The sequence below is a fragment of the Trachypithecus francoisi genome, unplaced genomic scaffold (assembly GCF_009764315.1).
Source record: "Trachypithecus francoisi isolate TF-2019V2 unplaced genomic scaffold, Tfra_2.0 Lachesis_group17, whole genome shotgun sequence".
Lineage (NCBI taxonomy): Eukaryota > Metazoa > Chordata > Mammalia > Primates > Cercopithecidae > Trachypithecus > Trachypithecus francoisi.
The window spans coordinates 21,941,795-21,955,465 of NW_022681462.1; the positions used below are offsets into that span (position 1 = coordinate 21,941,795).

General features: G+C 49.3%; 1 protein-coding gene across 20 annotated transcripts in view; it reads left to right on the top strand.

Annotated features, from left to right (window-relative positions):
- DYSF (dysferlin) overlaps positions 1–13,671 on the top strand; it is a 247,566-nt gene that overhangs the window by 20,354 nt on the left and 213,541 nt on the right. For all 20 annotated transcript variants that reach the window (XR_004428173.1, XM_033175041.1, XM_033175043.1 and 17 more), the window contains 2 exons: positions 8,006–8,061; positions 9,004–9,095. Coding sequence is in view for 19 of the 20 variants with exons in the window: in XM_033175041.1 (XP_033030932.1) it covers positions 8,006–8,061; positions 9,004–9,095 (148 nt within the window). In the remaining variant the exon portion in view is untranslated. The remainder of the gene's footprint in view (positions 1–8,005; positions 8,062–9,003; positions 9,096–13,671) is intronic.

Consider the following 13,671-nt stretch of genomic DNA (forward strand, 5'->3'; position numbering starts at 1 on the left):
TGAGAGTAACTCCTGTTGCCTGACTCATGGGCAGATGCAGCTATCTCTCTGTCTCTCTCACTGGGAGTCTGAGACACTGCAACTTCTCTCCTTCTCTCTGTCCCCTCTCTAGGAGGGACATCCGAGCATGGGAGACCTCTTCTGCTCCTCCTCCTTCCCATTCCCCAAGCTGATACTGGCTGGTAGACCTCAGGCCCACCATCTATGTCCACACCCTTTCCCACCTGGACTTAAAAAAAAATTGTGGTAAAATGCACATAACATGAAATGCATCATCTTAGCCATTTTTAAGTATACAGTTCTGTGGCATTAATCTTTGTGCAGTTATCACCATCTCCAGAACTTGTCATCCTCCCCAAACAAAACTCTGTATCCATGGAACGCTAACTCCCTATTCCCCTCCCTCACTGTCCCTGGTAATCACAATTCTACTTTCTCTATGATTTATTTTTTATTTTTTGAGACAGAGCTTTGCTCTTGTTGCCCAGGCTGGGGTGCAATGGTGCGATCTCGCCTCACCACAACCTCTGCCTTCCGGGTTTGAGTGATTCTCCTCCCTCAGTCTCCCCAGGAGCTAGGATTACAGGCATGCGCCACCACGCCCAACTAATTTTGTATTTTTAGTAGAGACAGGGTTTCTCCATGTTGGTCAGGCTGGTCTCGAACTCCTGACCTCAGGTGATCCGCCCGCATCCGCCTCCCAAAGTGCTGGGATTAGAGGCGTGAGCCACCGTGCCCGACCGATTTTGACTACTCTAGGTACTTCATATAAATGGAATCATACACTATTTGTCTTTTTGTAATTGGCTGAGTTACTCAGTCTAGAGGAACCCTGGGGGTTTCATAATGATTCTTACACCTGCTGCTGGTCCCCAGTTCCTCAGAGCAGTTTGGGAAGAGGGCATGGCCCCCTTTCCTCACCCCGCATAAGCTGTGAGCTTTCCTGTATCTTAAACTTCTGCTAAATTACATGCATAAAGCCACATCTCTCAAGGCCAAAATTAGTGATCAGGAACAGGGCGGGTCGAAATCCATGATGAGGAACTATTTTCTCGACTGTTTCCTAATTATCAATGTGCCTTCCCTTTTCTTGGTGTCTGTAAATCACGTGATTGTGCTGAGTGAATGTTTCATTTGTTTCCTGCTCCTCTTTGGGGCTGCAGCACCCATGAGTGACCCCTTCCTTTGTGTTACCCAGGGGTTCCCAGAGTTGGCCCTTTTAACCAGGACTTAGTGAAATCTCACTGAGGGCTTTTATTCTCCTCATCTTCAGGGAAGGTAGGAAGTGGAAAATGATTAAAAGATATTTAGCACAGGGCTTGGCACACAGATATTGCTCACTTAAGGAAGCCTGGAGCACCAGGAAATGAGTTTCCAAGTGTGCACCTCAGGAGAGGCTGAAGATGGAATTTTCCATGTTACTCCTGTAGGTCACAGGAAGCTGATCTGTGATAGGGGAGGGGAAGTGGACACGTAGCTTGCATCTCAGGCCTCCTCAGAACCCTGTGCAGCAGACACTTTTGTTATGATCCATTGATTGCTGAGGAGCAAGGCCTGGAGGTTATGAATCCTCCCTAAGGTCTTCCCTAAGGTGGCTGTTAGTCGAGTGACTCCCAAGCGGTGTGTCTGACTCCTGCTGGAGCCACACCAACATGGGCCACAGAGAATTCCAAGTGGCTCAGCCAGGACCCTTCCCCTACATGACGCCTCCTTTCATCCTCCCTCCGCTGACAAACAGCCACACCATGAATGAAGTCTTGGGGCGTTCCCTGCAAACAGCGCTTCTATCCTCTCGTGAGGAAGTCAACTTGCAGTCAAGGTGGAAAGAAAAGGACCCATTCGCTCAGCACCCGATTACTGGCCACCTCGCTATAGACTAGGGTTACTGTTAGTAACATGAGTAAGGCATGGTGTTTGCCGCCAGAAACTCCCAGCCCGGTTGAGGGTTCAGAGCTAGACGAACACTGCTGCTATGCTGCTGTGCTGCACATGTGGTCACAGCTTGGTTAGGGAGCACCAAAGAGAGACCAGCTGCCTCTTTTGGGAGAGTCAGGGGAGTCTTACCAGAGGAGAGACAACCGTGCTAGGTGTTGAAGATGCAGTAGGAGTTCACTAGATCCGTCAGAGTGGGCACAGAGGGAAGGGCAGGGGAAGGAAACTCACATGTAATCAGCATGCTATGTGCCAGGCACCTCAACATTCTATCTTGGTAATTTTCATAACAACTTCTTGTAAGGTAGGTATTATTATGAGGAAATTGAGGCAAAAATGTTAAATGCATTTCTTAAGAGATTATTTTATTTTTTAGAGACAGGATCTTGCTCTGTTGCCCAGGTTGGAATGCAGTGGTATGACCACAGCTCACTGCAGCCTCAAACTCCTGGGCTCAAGCAAACCTCCCACCTCAGCATCTTGAGTAGCTGGGACCACAGGCACAACATGCACCACTACATCTGGCTATTTTTAAAAATTTTTTGTAGAGATGGGGCCCCACTATATTGCCCAGGTTAGTCTTGAACTCCTGGCCTCAGGTGATCCTCCCACCTCAGCCTTCCAAACTGCAGGGATTACAAGTGTGAGGACCTCACCTGTCCCTCAGAAGTTCTTAAAGTGTACATGGAATCTGGGGGGAATCCTCAAGATTCTTTGAACAGGTCAGAAGATCAAAACTCCTTCACAATAACTGCCTTTTTCACTGTTTGGACATTTGTACTGATGGTACAACAGCAATGGCAGCTAATGCTACTGGCACCTTAACACTAATCAAGGCCTTGGCAGGCTGGGTGTGGTGGCTCACGCCTGTAATCCCAGTACTCTGGGTGGCTGAGGTGGGCAGACCACCCGAGCTGAGGAATTTGAGACCAGCCTGGCTGACATGGTGAAACCCCGTCTCTACTAAAAATACAAAAATTAGCCAAGTTAGGTGGTGGGCACTTCTAGTCGCAGCTACTCAGGAGGCTGAGGCAGGAGAATTGCTTGAACCTGGGAGGTGGGGGTTGCAGTGAGCCGAGATCACACCACTGCACTCCAGACTGGGTGACTGGAGCGAGACTCCATCTCAAGGAAAAAAAAAAAGGCCTTGGCACTAAATTGTGCTTCTTGTTGTGTTTTTTAGATTGCATGCACTTACAATTAAAAATAAAAAGGCAGTTTCGTTCAAGAGTGTCCTTGATGAAGCAGTAAAAGGATCAGTTTGAATCCTCCTGTACAGGTGTTGAGAATGTTCTGTATGATGGAATGGGAAGTATGTATAGAGCACCTCTGCTGCCCATCACAAAGTGATGACTGTCTCCAGGAAAAGCACTGGACTCACTGCTTGAGTGACAAACCGAACTAGCTGCTTTTTTTTTTTTTTTCATGGAATACTGTTTTTACTTTTTTTTTTTTTTTTTTTTGAGACGGAGTCTCGCTCTGTCGCCCAGGCTGGAGTGCAGTGGCCGGATCTCAGCTCACTGCAAGCTCCGCCTCCCAGGTTCACGCCATTCTCCTGCCTCAGCCTCCCGAGTAGATGGGACTACAGGCACCTGCCACTTCGCCCGGCTAGTTTTTTGTATTTTTTAGTAGAGACGGGATTTCACCGTGTTAGCCAGGATGGTCTCGATCTCCCGACCTCGTGATCCACCCGTCTCGGCCTCCCAAAGTGCTGGGATTACAGGTGTGAGCCACTGCGCCCGGCCTGTTTTTACTTTAAAGAATGACTGACAAACTATAGTTATTTGATCTGGGCATTGGGCAGATATTTTCTTAAAAATGAAACAGTAAGCCTGCCATTTCAAGGAAAATGGCTTGAAATACCACTTGCTGCCAATCAAAGAAATTTGAGCTTTCAAGCAGAAATTGGAGTTTAGAAAACTTTGAGAAGTAACTTCCAGCTTCCCAGTACTGAAAGTGTTACTCCCCCAAAACTCGGATTTGTTCACATGGGGAGTAACAAACGACTCTGCATGAGAATGCAGGTTTTGATCAATAGGAGTTTTATTACTTGTCACAAGCCAGAGCACCGGGACAAAGCAGTGTCTCCCTGAGGGAAAGTGACAGGAGGGTTCTATGGGGCAACGGAGAGGGGAGAGGGTGCATCATGGCATGTAGAGGAGGGTTCCCAGTGGCACAGATGCAGTAAGTCAGGTGCCAGCACATAGGTCACATGTTATGGTAATGAAGTTACAAGTCTCCTGGAGTGCAGGCTTTAGCGTGGTCATGGGGAAAGTTCACTGGGGTTCATCTATAAGTTCCTGGGGCCTGTCAGGAACTGGTTTTAGCCCACTAGGTGACCACCTGCTACACAGAGCTTGAAAAAAACAGGCTGTAAGACAGAAAGCTGTAAAGCAGGCAGATTGCTCAATCACCCTACCTCCTTACGGAAGGCTGATGGTGACATTATGAATGAGTGTAATTTTTTGTTAGGGCATTATGAAATGTGTCAACATCTGGAAGATCTACATAACTGATTGAACACAAATTTTCCAAATGACCAGTGTAGTTGTTACAGAATCATACGTGGGTGAAAGATTCATTCAAAGTGCAAGATAGAACAATGAATTTTAATGTAGCAGAGTACAAACTGTTCATTGGCCTAGTTTCAGATTTCACATTGCAACTCACTGTTAAGAAGTTAAGAACTAATACTTGTTGAGTTTTGATGTAGTATCAAAGAAGGATATTCACAATTACCTGAAAGTTTATTATAATAGGCCTCCCTTTCCATCTACATATCTGGCTGGATTTTCTTCATAGACATCAACCATAAAGAGGAATCTCAGCAGTTTGAATGCTGAAGTATTAATAGATACGAGAATCAAGCCAGGCATTAAAGAGATTTGCAAAAATCTAAAGTGTCACTTTTCCTTTCTTGGGAAGTTACAGTTTTTTGTTATTGTTGTTATAAATGTACCACTTATGTTAATATTTATTGGGCTTGTTATTGTGATTTTAAAATTAACTACTAAATAATTATTTTTAAATGCTTCAGTTATAATTTCTAACATAAAAATTCATGGATACAGGCCACCTAAGTAGAAGCTCTTTGGCATCCTCAATAACTTTTTTTTTTTTTTTTTTGAGGCAGAGTCTCGCTCTGTCGCCCGGACTGGAGTGCAGTGGCCGGATCTCAGCTCACTGCAAGCTCCGCCTCCCGGGTTTACGCCATTCTCTTGCCTCAGCCTCCTGAGTAGCTGGGACTACAGGCGCCCGCCACCTCGCCCGGCTAGTTTTTGTATTTTTAGTAGAGACGGGGTTTCACTGTGTTAGCCAGGATGGTCTCGATCTCTTGACCTCGTGATCCGCTCGTCTCGGCCTCCCAAAGTGCTGGGATTACAGGCTTGAGCCACCGCGCCCGGCCCTCAATAACTTTTAACAGCGACATCCTGTGACCAAAAAGTCTGAACTGCTGCCCCAAAGAATCACAGGAAATAAGTGTTTTATGGTGGTCTAGTGATTTCAAATTTCGTGATTTTTTCCATGATCAGTGATTCGCAGGGGGAGAGGGAGTTTGGGAGCTCAACCTCTCCCTGCGGGAGGTTTATCGGAATCTCTGCGGGACTCACTACAGTGAGCAAAGATTTACAAGATAACTCCCTTAGAATCTCCCTGAGCTCCTCTCTGCCTCCCTCTCTCAGATGGTCTTTTGCTCCCTCTCACGTGTGCACTATTTCTCTCTCCTCTTCTTCAAATCCTCCCTCACCCCTTGCCTGCCTGCTCGATCCCTCTCTGCTTCCCTCCTCCTCTTCTCCAGGCTCTGAACCTGGCAGGTGGGGCCGACCCCACAGGAGGCTGCACCTCTCCAGGCTGAATGGGCACTGATGTGCTTGACTGCAAAGCTTACTGGGGCTCCCGGGAGATGTTGCCAGAGGCTCAAGGGGCTTTCGTGGTCCAGGCAGGACTCTCTGAAAGCTGAGCCATCCAGGTGGAGACCAAAGGCTTTCCACTAAGTCTTGCACAGGTCGGGTGGAATGAGGTGATCTTTAAGAGCCGACCCAAATAAAAGTTCGCTGTCAGGCTGAACTCCTTGAATTGTCTGTTGAACGCCCCATCTTTTCTGTTCCTGATGCTTACTGGAAAAGTCAGACATGGTTAGCCCTTCCTGTGCTCCCCAGGGCACTGCAGAACAAAGCTTCATTAAATGCTTTCTCTTCTTCTCTGGGTCTTTCCATACTCTTTCTGTGGGTCAGTGTCTTCATGGAAGATATGTCTGCAGACCTGCTGGGCTTAGTGGGGGAACCCCTCGCTCTGACCTGTCAGTCCACATGGTGGGCCCTCAAGTGGGGAGGGCCGAAGCTCTGTCCAAACTCCTTGTTTTGTGGATCATTCAGAGAGAGAAATGCACTTGCCAGCCCAGTAAAGGACCAGGGGCTGCGGCACCTGCCTGTTTCTCCCAGCCTATGGCTCTTCTATGGAAATGACCTCCCTGTTCACAGCTGTAGAACCTGCCCTAGGAGGGGGGTCTCCTTGTGCGTCTCCCTCTCCACTTTTCTTTCAAGCCTCACCTGTCCCACCTCACTGGGGACAGGCACTCGCCCCTTCATGCCCACTGCTCCAGAGGAAGGGCTTCTGCCTTGCATCGTCTGGGGCACTATGGGTGAGCTCTCAGCCATTAAAGTGTTAGTTCTTCTTGTCCACCTCAACGCCATTCTGCATGCCCTCAGCCAGCCCTCCCAGCCACACAGAGCTTCCTTGGGACAGCTTGCCTCAGACAGACTCCTTCAAGGCCTTGGAGGGTGAAGTGGATTTTGTTTTAATGGAAGTAAAATTAACATATCATAAAATTCACCATTTTAACCATTTCAAAGTATATAATTTATGTGGTTTTAGGTTGCAATGTTGTGCCATCAACATCATGGTCTAATTCCAGAACATTTTTATCACCTCAAGAAGAAACTCCATACAGTTTTATCAATCACGCCCCATTTCCAACTTCCCTTTCCCTTTTCTTAGCTCTTGGAAACAACTAATCTGCTTTCTGTCTCTATGAATTTGCCTATTCTGGACATTTCTTATAGATGGAATCCTATAATTTCTGGAGGTAGATGTTGTTCAAAAGAGAAATGAAATACTTTCTAGGAAGATGGTTCATTTTTAAAATTAGAAGGCTGGATGTGGTGGCTCACACTTGTAATCCCAGCACTTTGGGAGGCCAAGGTGGGAGGATCCCTTGAGGCCAGGAGTTCGAGACCTGCCTGGGCAATATAGTGAGGTCCCCATCTACACACACACACACACACACACACACACACACACCAGCTGGATCTAGTGGTGTGTGCCTGTGGTCTCAGCTACTCAAGAGGCTGAGGTGAGAAGATAGCGTGATCCCAGGAGTTTGAGGCTGCAGTGAGCTGTGATCTCACCATCGCACTCCAGCCTGTAACAGAGTGACATGCTGTCTCTAAAAAAAAAAAAAGCTAGAATCAGAAAATTTATAATTAAAAAATTTAGGCTGGGCGTGGTAGCTCATGCCTGTAATCCCAGCACTTTGGGAGGCCAAGGTGGGTGGATCACGAGGTCAGGAAATCGAGACCATCCTGGCTAACACAGTGAAACCCCGTCTCTACTAAAAATACAAAAAATTAGCCGAGTGTGGTGGCGGGCGCCTGTCGTCCCAGCTACTGGCGAGGCTGAGGCAGGAGAATGATGAACCCAGGAGGCGGAGCTTGCAGTGAGCCCAGATCACACCACTGCACTCCAGCCTGGGTGACAGTGCCAGACTCCATCTCAAAAAAAAAAAAAAATTATTTAAAAAGCCAGAAATAACAATAACAAACTCAATAAAGAGAGTCGACCTGGCTACTTTCTTTTGAAAGCATGTTTCTGAGGTCCCAGAGCTGACGGGGGAAGTTGTGTGACTGGCATTGGGGATTCATTGCAGACTGGTGGGTTCACGGGGAATCTGTTGGTTTTGTAAGATTTCCCTTGGTGACCGAGCTGAAGCACAGGTCTCAGAAGCTGAGTCTAACTCAGTGGAAGGTGCGGGGTGGGATGTGTCTCTCCACTCTTCCTTTTGTGTCTCTTGTAGGGGTGAAGAAGAGAACCAAAGTCATCAAGAACAGTGTGAACCCTGTATGGAATGAGGTATGTGAGTTTTTCTCCTTCCTTTTCTCTCTTTCTGCTGCAGTTGTGTCTGCAGGGACAAGTTAGGGGGCTTGTGGAGGAGGTGCCTTCTCAGCAGTGTCCTTGAGGTGGGGAGGGGCTGGTGGTCCAGCCTGCCAACGAAATCCTTCTGGCTCTAGGAACCTGGGAGGAGGGTTGGTGGCCTGGCCTACTAGGTAAATGGAGAGGAGCTAGACATTTTTTGTTTCTGTTTCCCCCCAGCTCTGGCCAGCCAAGTAAAGGGTGCTCAGGGACTCTCTTGCCTGCCTGTTTCTCTCACACAGGCTGTTTGTTTTCCTTGCTCAAAGCTCACCTTTTCCCCACAGCCCTACCTGATGAGGCAGGTCCTCCTCTGGCTCCTGCTGGCCCCTGTCTCCTCAACCAACTCCCTGCATACATGGCTCCTGAGTGGTCCTTTGGAAGCCCTGCTGCCTTGCGTGGATGGGGTGGGATGCACAGGGGAGCCTTTGCTCTGAGGAGAGTCATGGGGGCCTAGCCAATATGGCACTAACTCGTGCTGCCCACCAGGGCCTGGCTTCTGGACAAGCCCAATAATCTTGGTCCTTGAAGATGCTTCAGGGTCACCTGTTTTTTTCCCAGCCACACTCCTCGTTTGGCTTCCTGGGGATGGGTTGAAACTGAGTTGGGAGAGGGGCCTGTGAGAGCCCTCTCTCCTTCTCTCTTCTGCTGTCTTCAGCTCTTACTGTCACCTCTGAAGTTCTGGAGCTGTGGTCTCCATCTATCCATCCATCCATCCATCCATCCATCCATCCATCCTTCCATCCATCCATCAATCCATCTGCCTATCCACTAAAATCATTTATGAATGCCTACTCAGTGCCCTGGTGGCATGAGGGTGAAGCAGACACAGCCTCTTCTCCTAGAGGCCCATAGGTTAAGATACCTTTTCTCTTTTTCTTCCAGGGCTTTGAATGGGACCTCAAGGGCATCCCCTTGGACCAGGGCTCTGAGCTTCATGTGGTGGTCAAAGACCATGAGACGATGGGGAGGAACAGGTAAGGTGGCCAGAGCGGGGTGCTCCATGGCTTGAAAGTGCAGGTAGGATTGTGGAGGATGCAGACTGCAGAATCCAGGCCCCAGGGAGCTGGGGTTTCAATTCACATTTACCAAGCACCTCCTCCCATGGGACTGGCCCAGTGATAGATGCTGGGAGAATCTGGCTGTGGCTTCAGGAACTCAGCCATGGGTACGGCTGAGTTGCCAGGCTACAGGGGAGGGAAGGTGGGCTGGAATCAAGTGTCCACGTATTTGCACAGACAGTGTGTGCCCTAGGGAGCAGGAAGACTCGCTGCCTGCTGCTCCAGCCCAGAGGATCCCTGAGGTGGGCTCTCTCTCCTGGGCCAGCCCAGGCCAGTGAGGGCAGAGGCCCCCTCCAGGAGGCAGGCAGGCAGGCAAAGTGAAGCCGCAGCCAGCAGGGAGCTTTCCAGGAAGGCTTCATGGGAGGGGCAGGACTAGAGGTAAGATTCGTGGTTTAGAAATCAGAACAGTAATAATGGGTAGCCCGGCCTGGGCGCCTTCCTGTGTCAGGGTTTCTGCTGAGTTTTTCATGTACCCAGTGGGTGGGTTTCCTGGTGAGGGGAATAGCAGGAGCAAACTTGTGGTGGCAAAAGCTGGCTCCCCCCAGGCAGGCGATGAATCCCTTCTCTTGCCATTGAGCTCCTGGGCCTTGTAAACGGAGGCGGTGGGGTGGACAGGTTCAACCCAACCTGCAGATGGATGGGCCTTGGACTGGGGCTGTGGGTGGACTGGGAGACACAGCACGTGAAACTGCACGTGATGAGCCTCGAGCCTCAGGGTGTGAGTCCAGTTGTCCCTGCTGGGCATGAGAGGAGGCATCTGCATTAGATGCCAGCAGGAGTGGGTTCATGCTTCAAGTGTCATTTACAGAAGTCTAGGCCCAAGCATCAGGGATGGGCTTGCTGTTTTGTGACCTGCTCACAGGGGAGCCTTTGTTTGGGAACTAGGTCAGCGGCGTCTGCGTCCTGGAAGCCTGGCTGTGTTGCCCCGGGGTGGGGCAGGAGGGGTAGGAAGAGAATTCAGGAACCTAGGGAAGGGCAATTAGGGTCTCCAGCTGCAAAACACCTGGAAAATTTGAAATGTTAAAAACTCGGAAAAAACCCCAATTGCCACCTTCTCTCTGTGGCTGTGCTGGCCATGGGTGCACAGTGTGGGGCACTTTCACTGGGCCCCCAAAAGTGCGGCTGCAAGGTGTGGGGCCCAGGCCTGTGGGCCAGGGCATCTTGAGCCCATCTCTTCCAGCTGTTGGCCTCAGCCATCTCCACCTGCACGGGGGACAGGGATTGGAATCAGTTCAGCTACCTTCCCAACACAGACACTGTGGAAGGCAAGGCAGCCGCTAACAGGCATGAATGGTGGACCCGCAGACCACGGAGGGAGCAGCCCTGGACAGTGGGCAGTCCTCAAAGGCTTCCTGGAGGAGGGTCACTCAGACTGACTTGAAGGCAGGGGTAGGCTTTGAAAAGGTGAGAAGGGGAGGGTATTCCAGCGTGTGGATGTGGCAGGCAGCCAGGCTCAGGCCTTACAGGTGCAGCCCTGTAAGAAGTGGGCGGTGGGGAAGAATTGAGACGGGGGTCTCCAATGCCAGGCTGAGGAGAATAGCAGCAAAGTCACACAACTGCCACACAGCTGAGTGTCTGGCCTTGTGCTGTCTTATATACAAGTCCTTTACCCATCAGTTAGATACAACTGTTGTAACTGTCACCTTTATAGATGGGGAAACTGAGCCTCTGAGAGATTGGGCAACTTTCTTGAAGGCTAGTGATGGCAGAACTGTGATTGGAGGGCAGGATTTTGGGACATGCGCATAATCACTGAGCCCCATGTGCCTCTCAGAGGCTCCCGGAAGCCCCAGGGTGGTGTTGGTCCCTTCTGGAGAGTTCAGTTCCCCTGACAATGCTGGTGTTGACATAGTTTTGAGGGGCAAGGCAGGACAGTCTGGTGACTGCAGGCCATGCAATGGAAACACATGTTTCATTTTCATGATCTTATTCAGCATTTTTACAGTCTCTGTGGGAGATTCCCTCCACCCTTTTTTTTTTTTTTTTGAGACAGAGTCTTGCTCTGTTGCCTAGGCTGGAGTGCAGTGGCACAACTCTGCTCACTGCAACCTCCGCCTCCCAGGTTCAAGTGATTCTCCTCCTTCAGCCTCCCTGTAGCTGGGATTACAGGCACGTACCACCACACCTGGCTAATTTTTGTATTTTTAGTAGAGACAGGGTTCCACCGTGTTGGTCAGGGTGGTCTTGAACTCCTGACCTCAGGTGATCCACCTGCCTCAACCTCTCAAAGTGCTGAGATTACAGGTGTGAGCCATCACGCCTGGCTAGAGATTTCCTTTAAAAAAATTTTAAAAATTATTACGGGTAGATAATAGTTGTATGTATCTATGGGGTACACGTGGTGTTTTGACACAGGCGTAATGTATAACGATCAAGTCAGAGTAATTGGAGTATCCATCACCACAAACATTTATCATTTCTTGTGTTAGCAACATTCCAGTTCTACTCTTTTAGTTGTTTAAAAATATACAATAGATTATTGTTGACTGTAGTCACCCTATTGTGCTAGGGAAATACTAGATCTCATTCATTCTATCTAACTGTGTTTTTGTATCCATTGACCACCTTGCTTCACCCCCCTCTCCCTGCTACCCTTCCCAGCCTCTGGATTCTACTCTATCTCCAGAAGTTCAATTTTTAAAAAATCAGCTGTCTGTAGGGAGATTTCTAAGACCACAAAGGCACCACGAGAGCTGTGAACATATTTTTGATCAATTCAAGGACCAGTCTAGCCCTCAGAGTGACGGTAGGTGAGGGTCACACGCAGGCTGTTCTGGCTCTGTAGAGCAGAGCTCATATGGAGAACGGGAAGCTTTGAACCTTGGGGTCCTCCCACTGGCCCCTGTGGGTGCCCTCTAGTTCCTGGGGGCAGCTAGTTTCCTAAAAAGAAGTGCCCGATGTGAGCAGTTCACTGCAGGGCCGTGTGCCAGAAATCAGGTCCTCAAAGATCAGTTTGCAGGGCAGCCAATTCACCAGTGTCACCAATTTACCAGAAACACCTTTCTTATAGCATTTAAATGTAATTTTTGATTTTTCCAAACATTTATCTCAGTTTCAGATTTCTAGCAATTAAAACTTGCCTTAAACTAGATTGAAATGTGCACATACATTCATAAATACTTGAGGACTCTCAGAATATGCCCAAGCAACACTGTCATGGGAGGAAATGATAGAATTTTGACTTCATGGCTAGACACGGTGGCTCACACCTGTAATCCCAGCACTTTGGGAGGCCAAAGGCAGCAGATTACATGAGGTCAACAGTTCGAGACCAGCCTGGCCAACATGGTGAAACCTCATCACTACTCAAAATACAAAAATTAGCCAGGCGTGGTGGTGGGCACCTGTAATCCCAGCTACTTGGGAGGCTGAGACAGGAGAATCGCTTGAACCGGGGAAGCAGAGGTTGCCGTGAACTGAGATCACTGGCTTTGTGCCAGGAAAACATGGGATGTGTGGCCTCCTCAGCTGTTTGCAGGCAGGGGCAGTGCCTCAGGGGAGGCAGCAAAGGTACCTGCAAGGTAATCCTGTCACCCCCACCCCATGACCAGATGGCGAAGGACTTCCACCCTGCATATGGATGTGAGAAAGCAATCCAAGACAGGCGGCAATACAAATTCTAAAAGTGTAAAGAGAAAACCATACCAGGGAGTGACAAGACACTTTAAATTTTGAAAGAAAAGGAAAACCCTTCAGGGAACCCAGTTCAATGAGCATTTAATTAATTAATTAATTATTTATTTTTGAGATGGAGTCTCGCTCTGTCACCCAGGCTGGAGTGCAGTGGTGTGATCTTGGCTCACTGCAACCTCCGCCTCCTGCGTTCAAGTGATTCTCCCATCTCAGCCTCCCAGAGTGCTGGGATGACAGGTGTAAGCCACCGCGCCCGGCCCTTCAGTGAGCATGTTAGATTGAAGACCTCCTCACTGCCCTCCAGTCCTGCCCATTGGGTCAGGAAGCAAAGAGGGACTCAAGGGTTAGGTGACTGTGCCTTGCAACTGTCCTCGGGCCTCTCCAGTTGGTGGGTTCCAGTGAGGGTCCCCGGAGTCATCATGCAGCCACCCCTTTTGTTTGTGGGAGTCCTGGGCGTGTCTTCTGTGAGCTCATCTGCTGTCCTCCCTCAACCTCTTCCAAGTGAGGGGATCTCAGCCTTCTGCAACCATTAACCCTCTCAGTCCCCCTCCACCTTGCTCCCCTCTCTCCTCCCCACCTCCACCCTCTGGCTCACTCTGTTTCTAGATTTCCCCTCAAGCCTCCCTCATTCTGTACAGCCTCTCACTCGCACCTCTGTCTCTGCATCTCCTGCTTTGCTTCTTTTCCTTCCTGTACCCCTCCTTTCATTCTTTCTCTCCTCCTTCTCTTGCCCTTCCTCGATCCTCACCATCCTCACTGCCACTGTCCTCTCTTTCCTATGGCTCCTGGGGCGTTTGGCATTTCTGGGTTTTTCCTGACGATCACTGGCAGTTTAGGCGTGACCTCGTTAAACCAGACT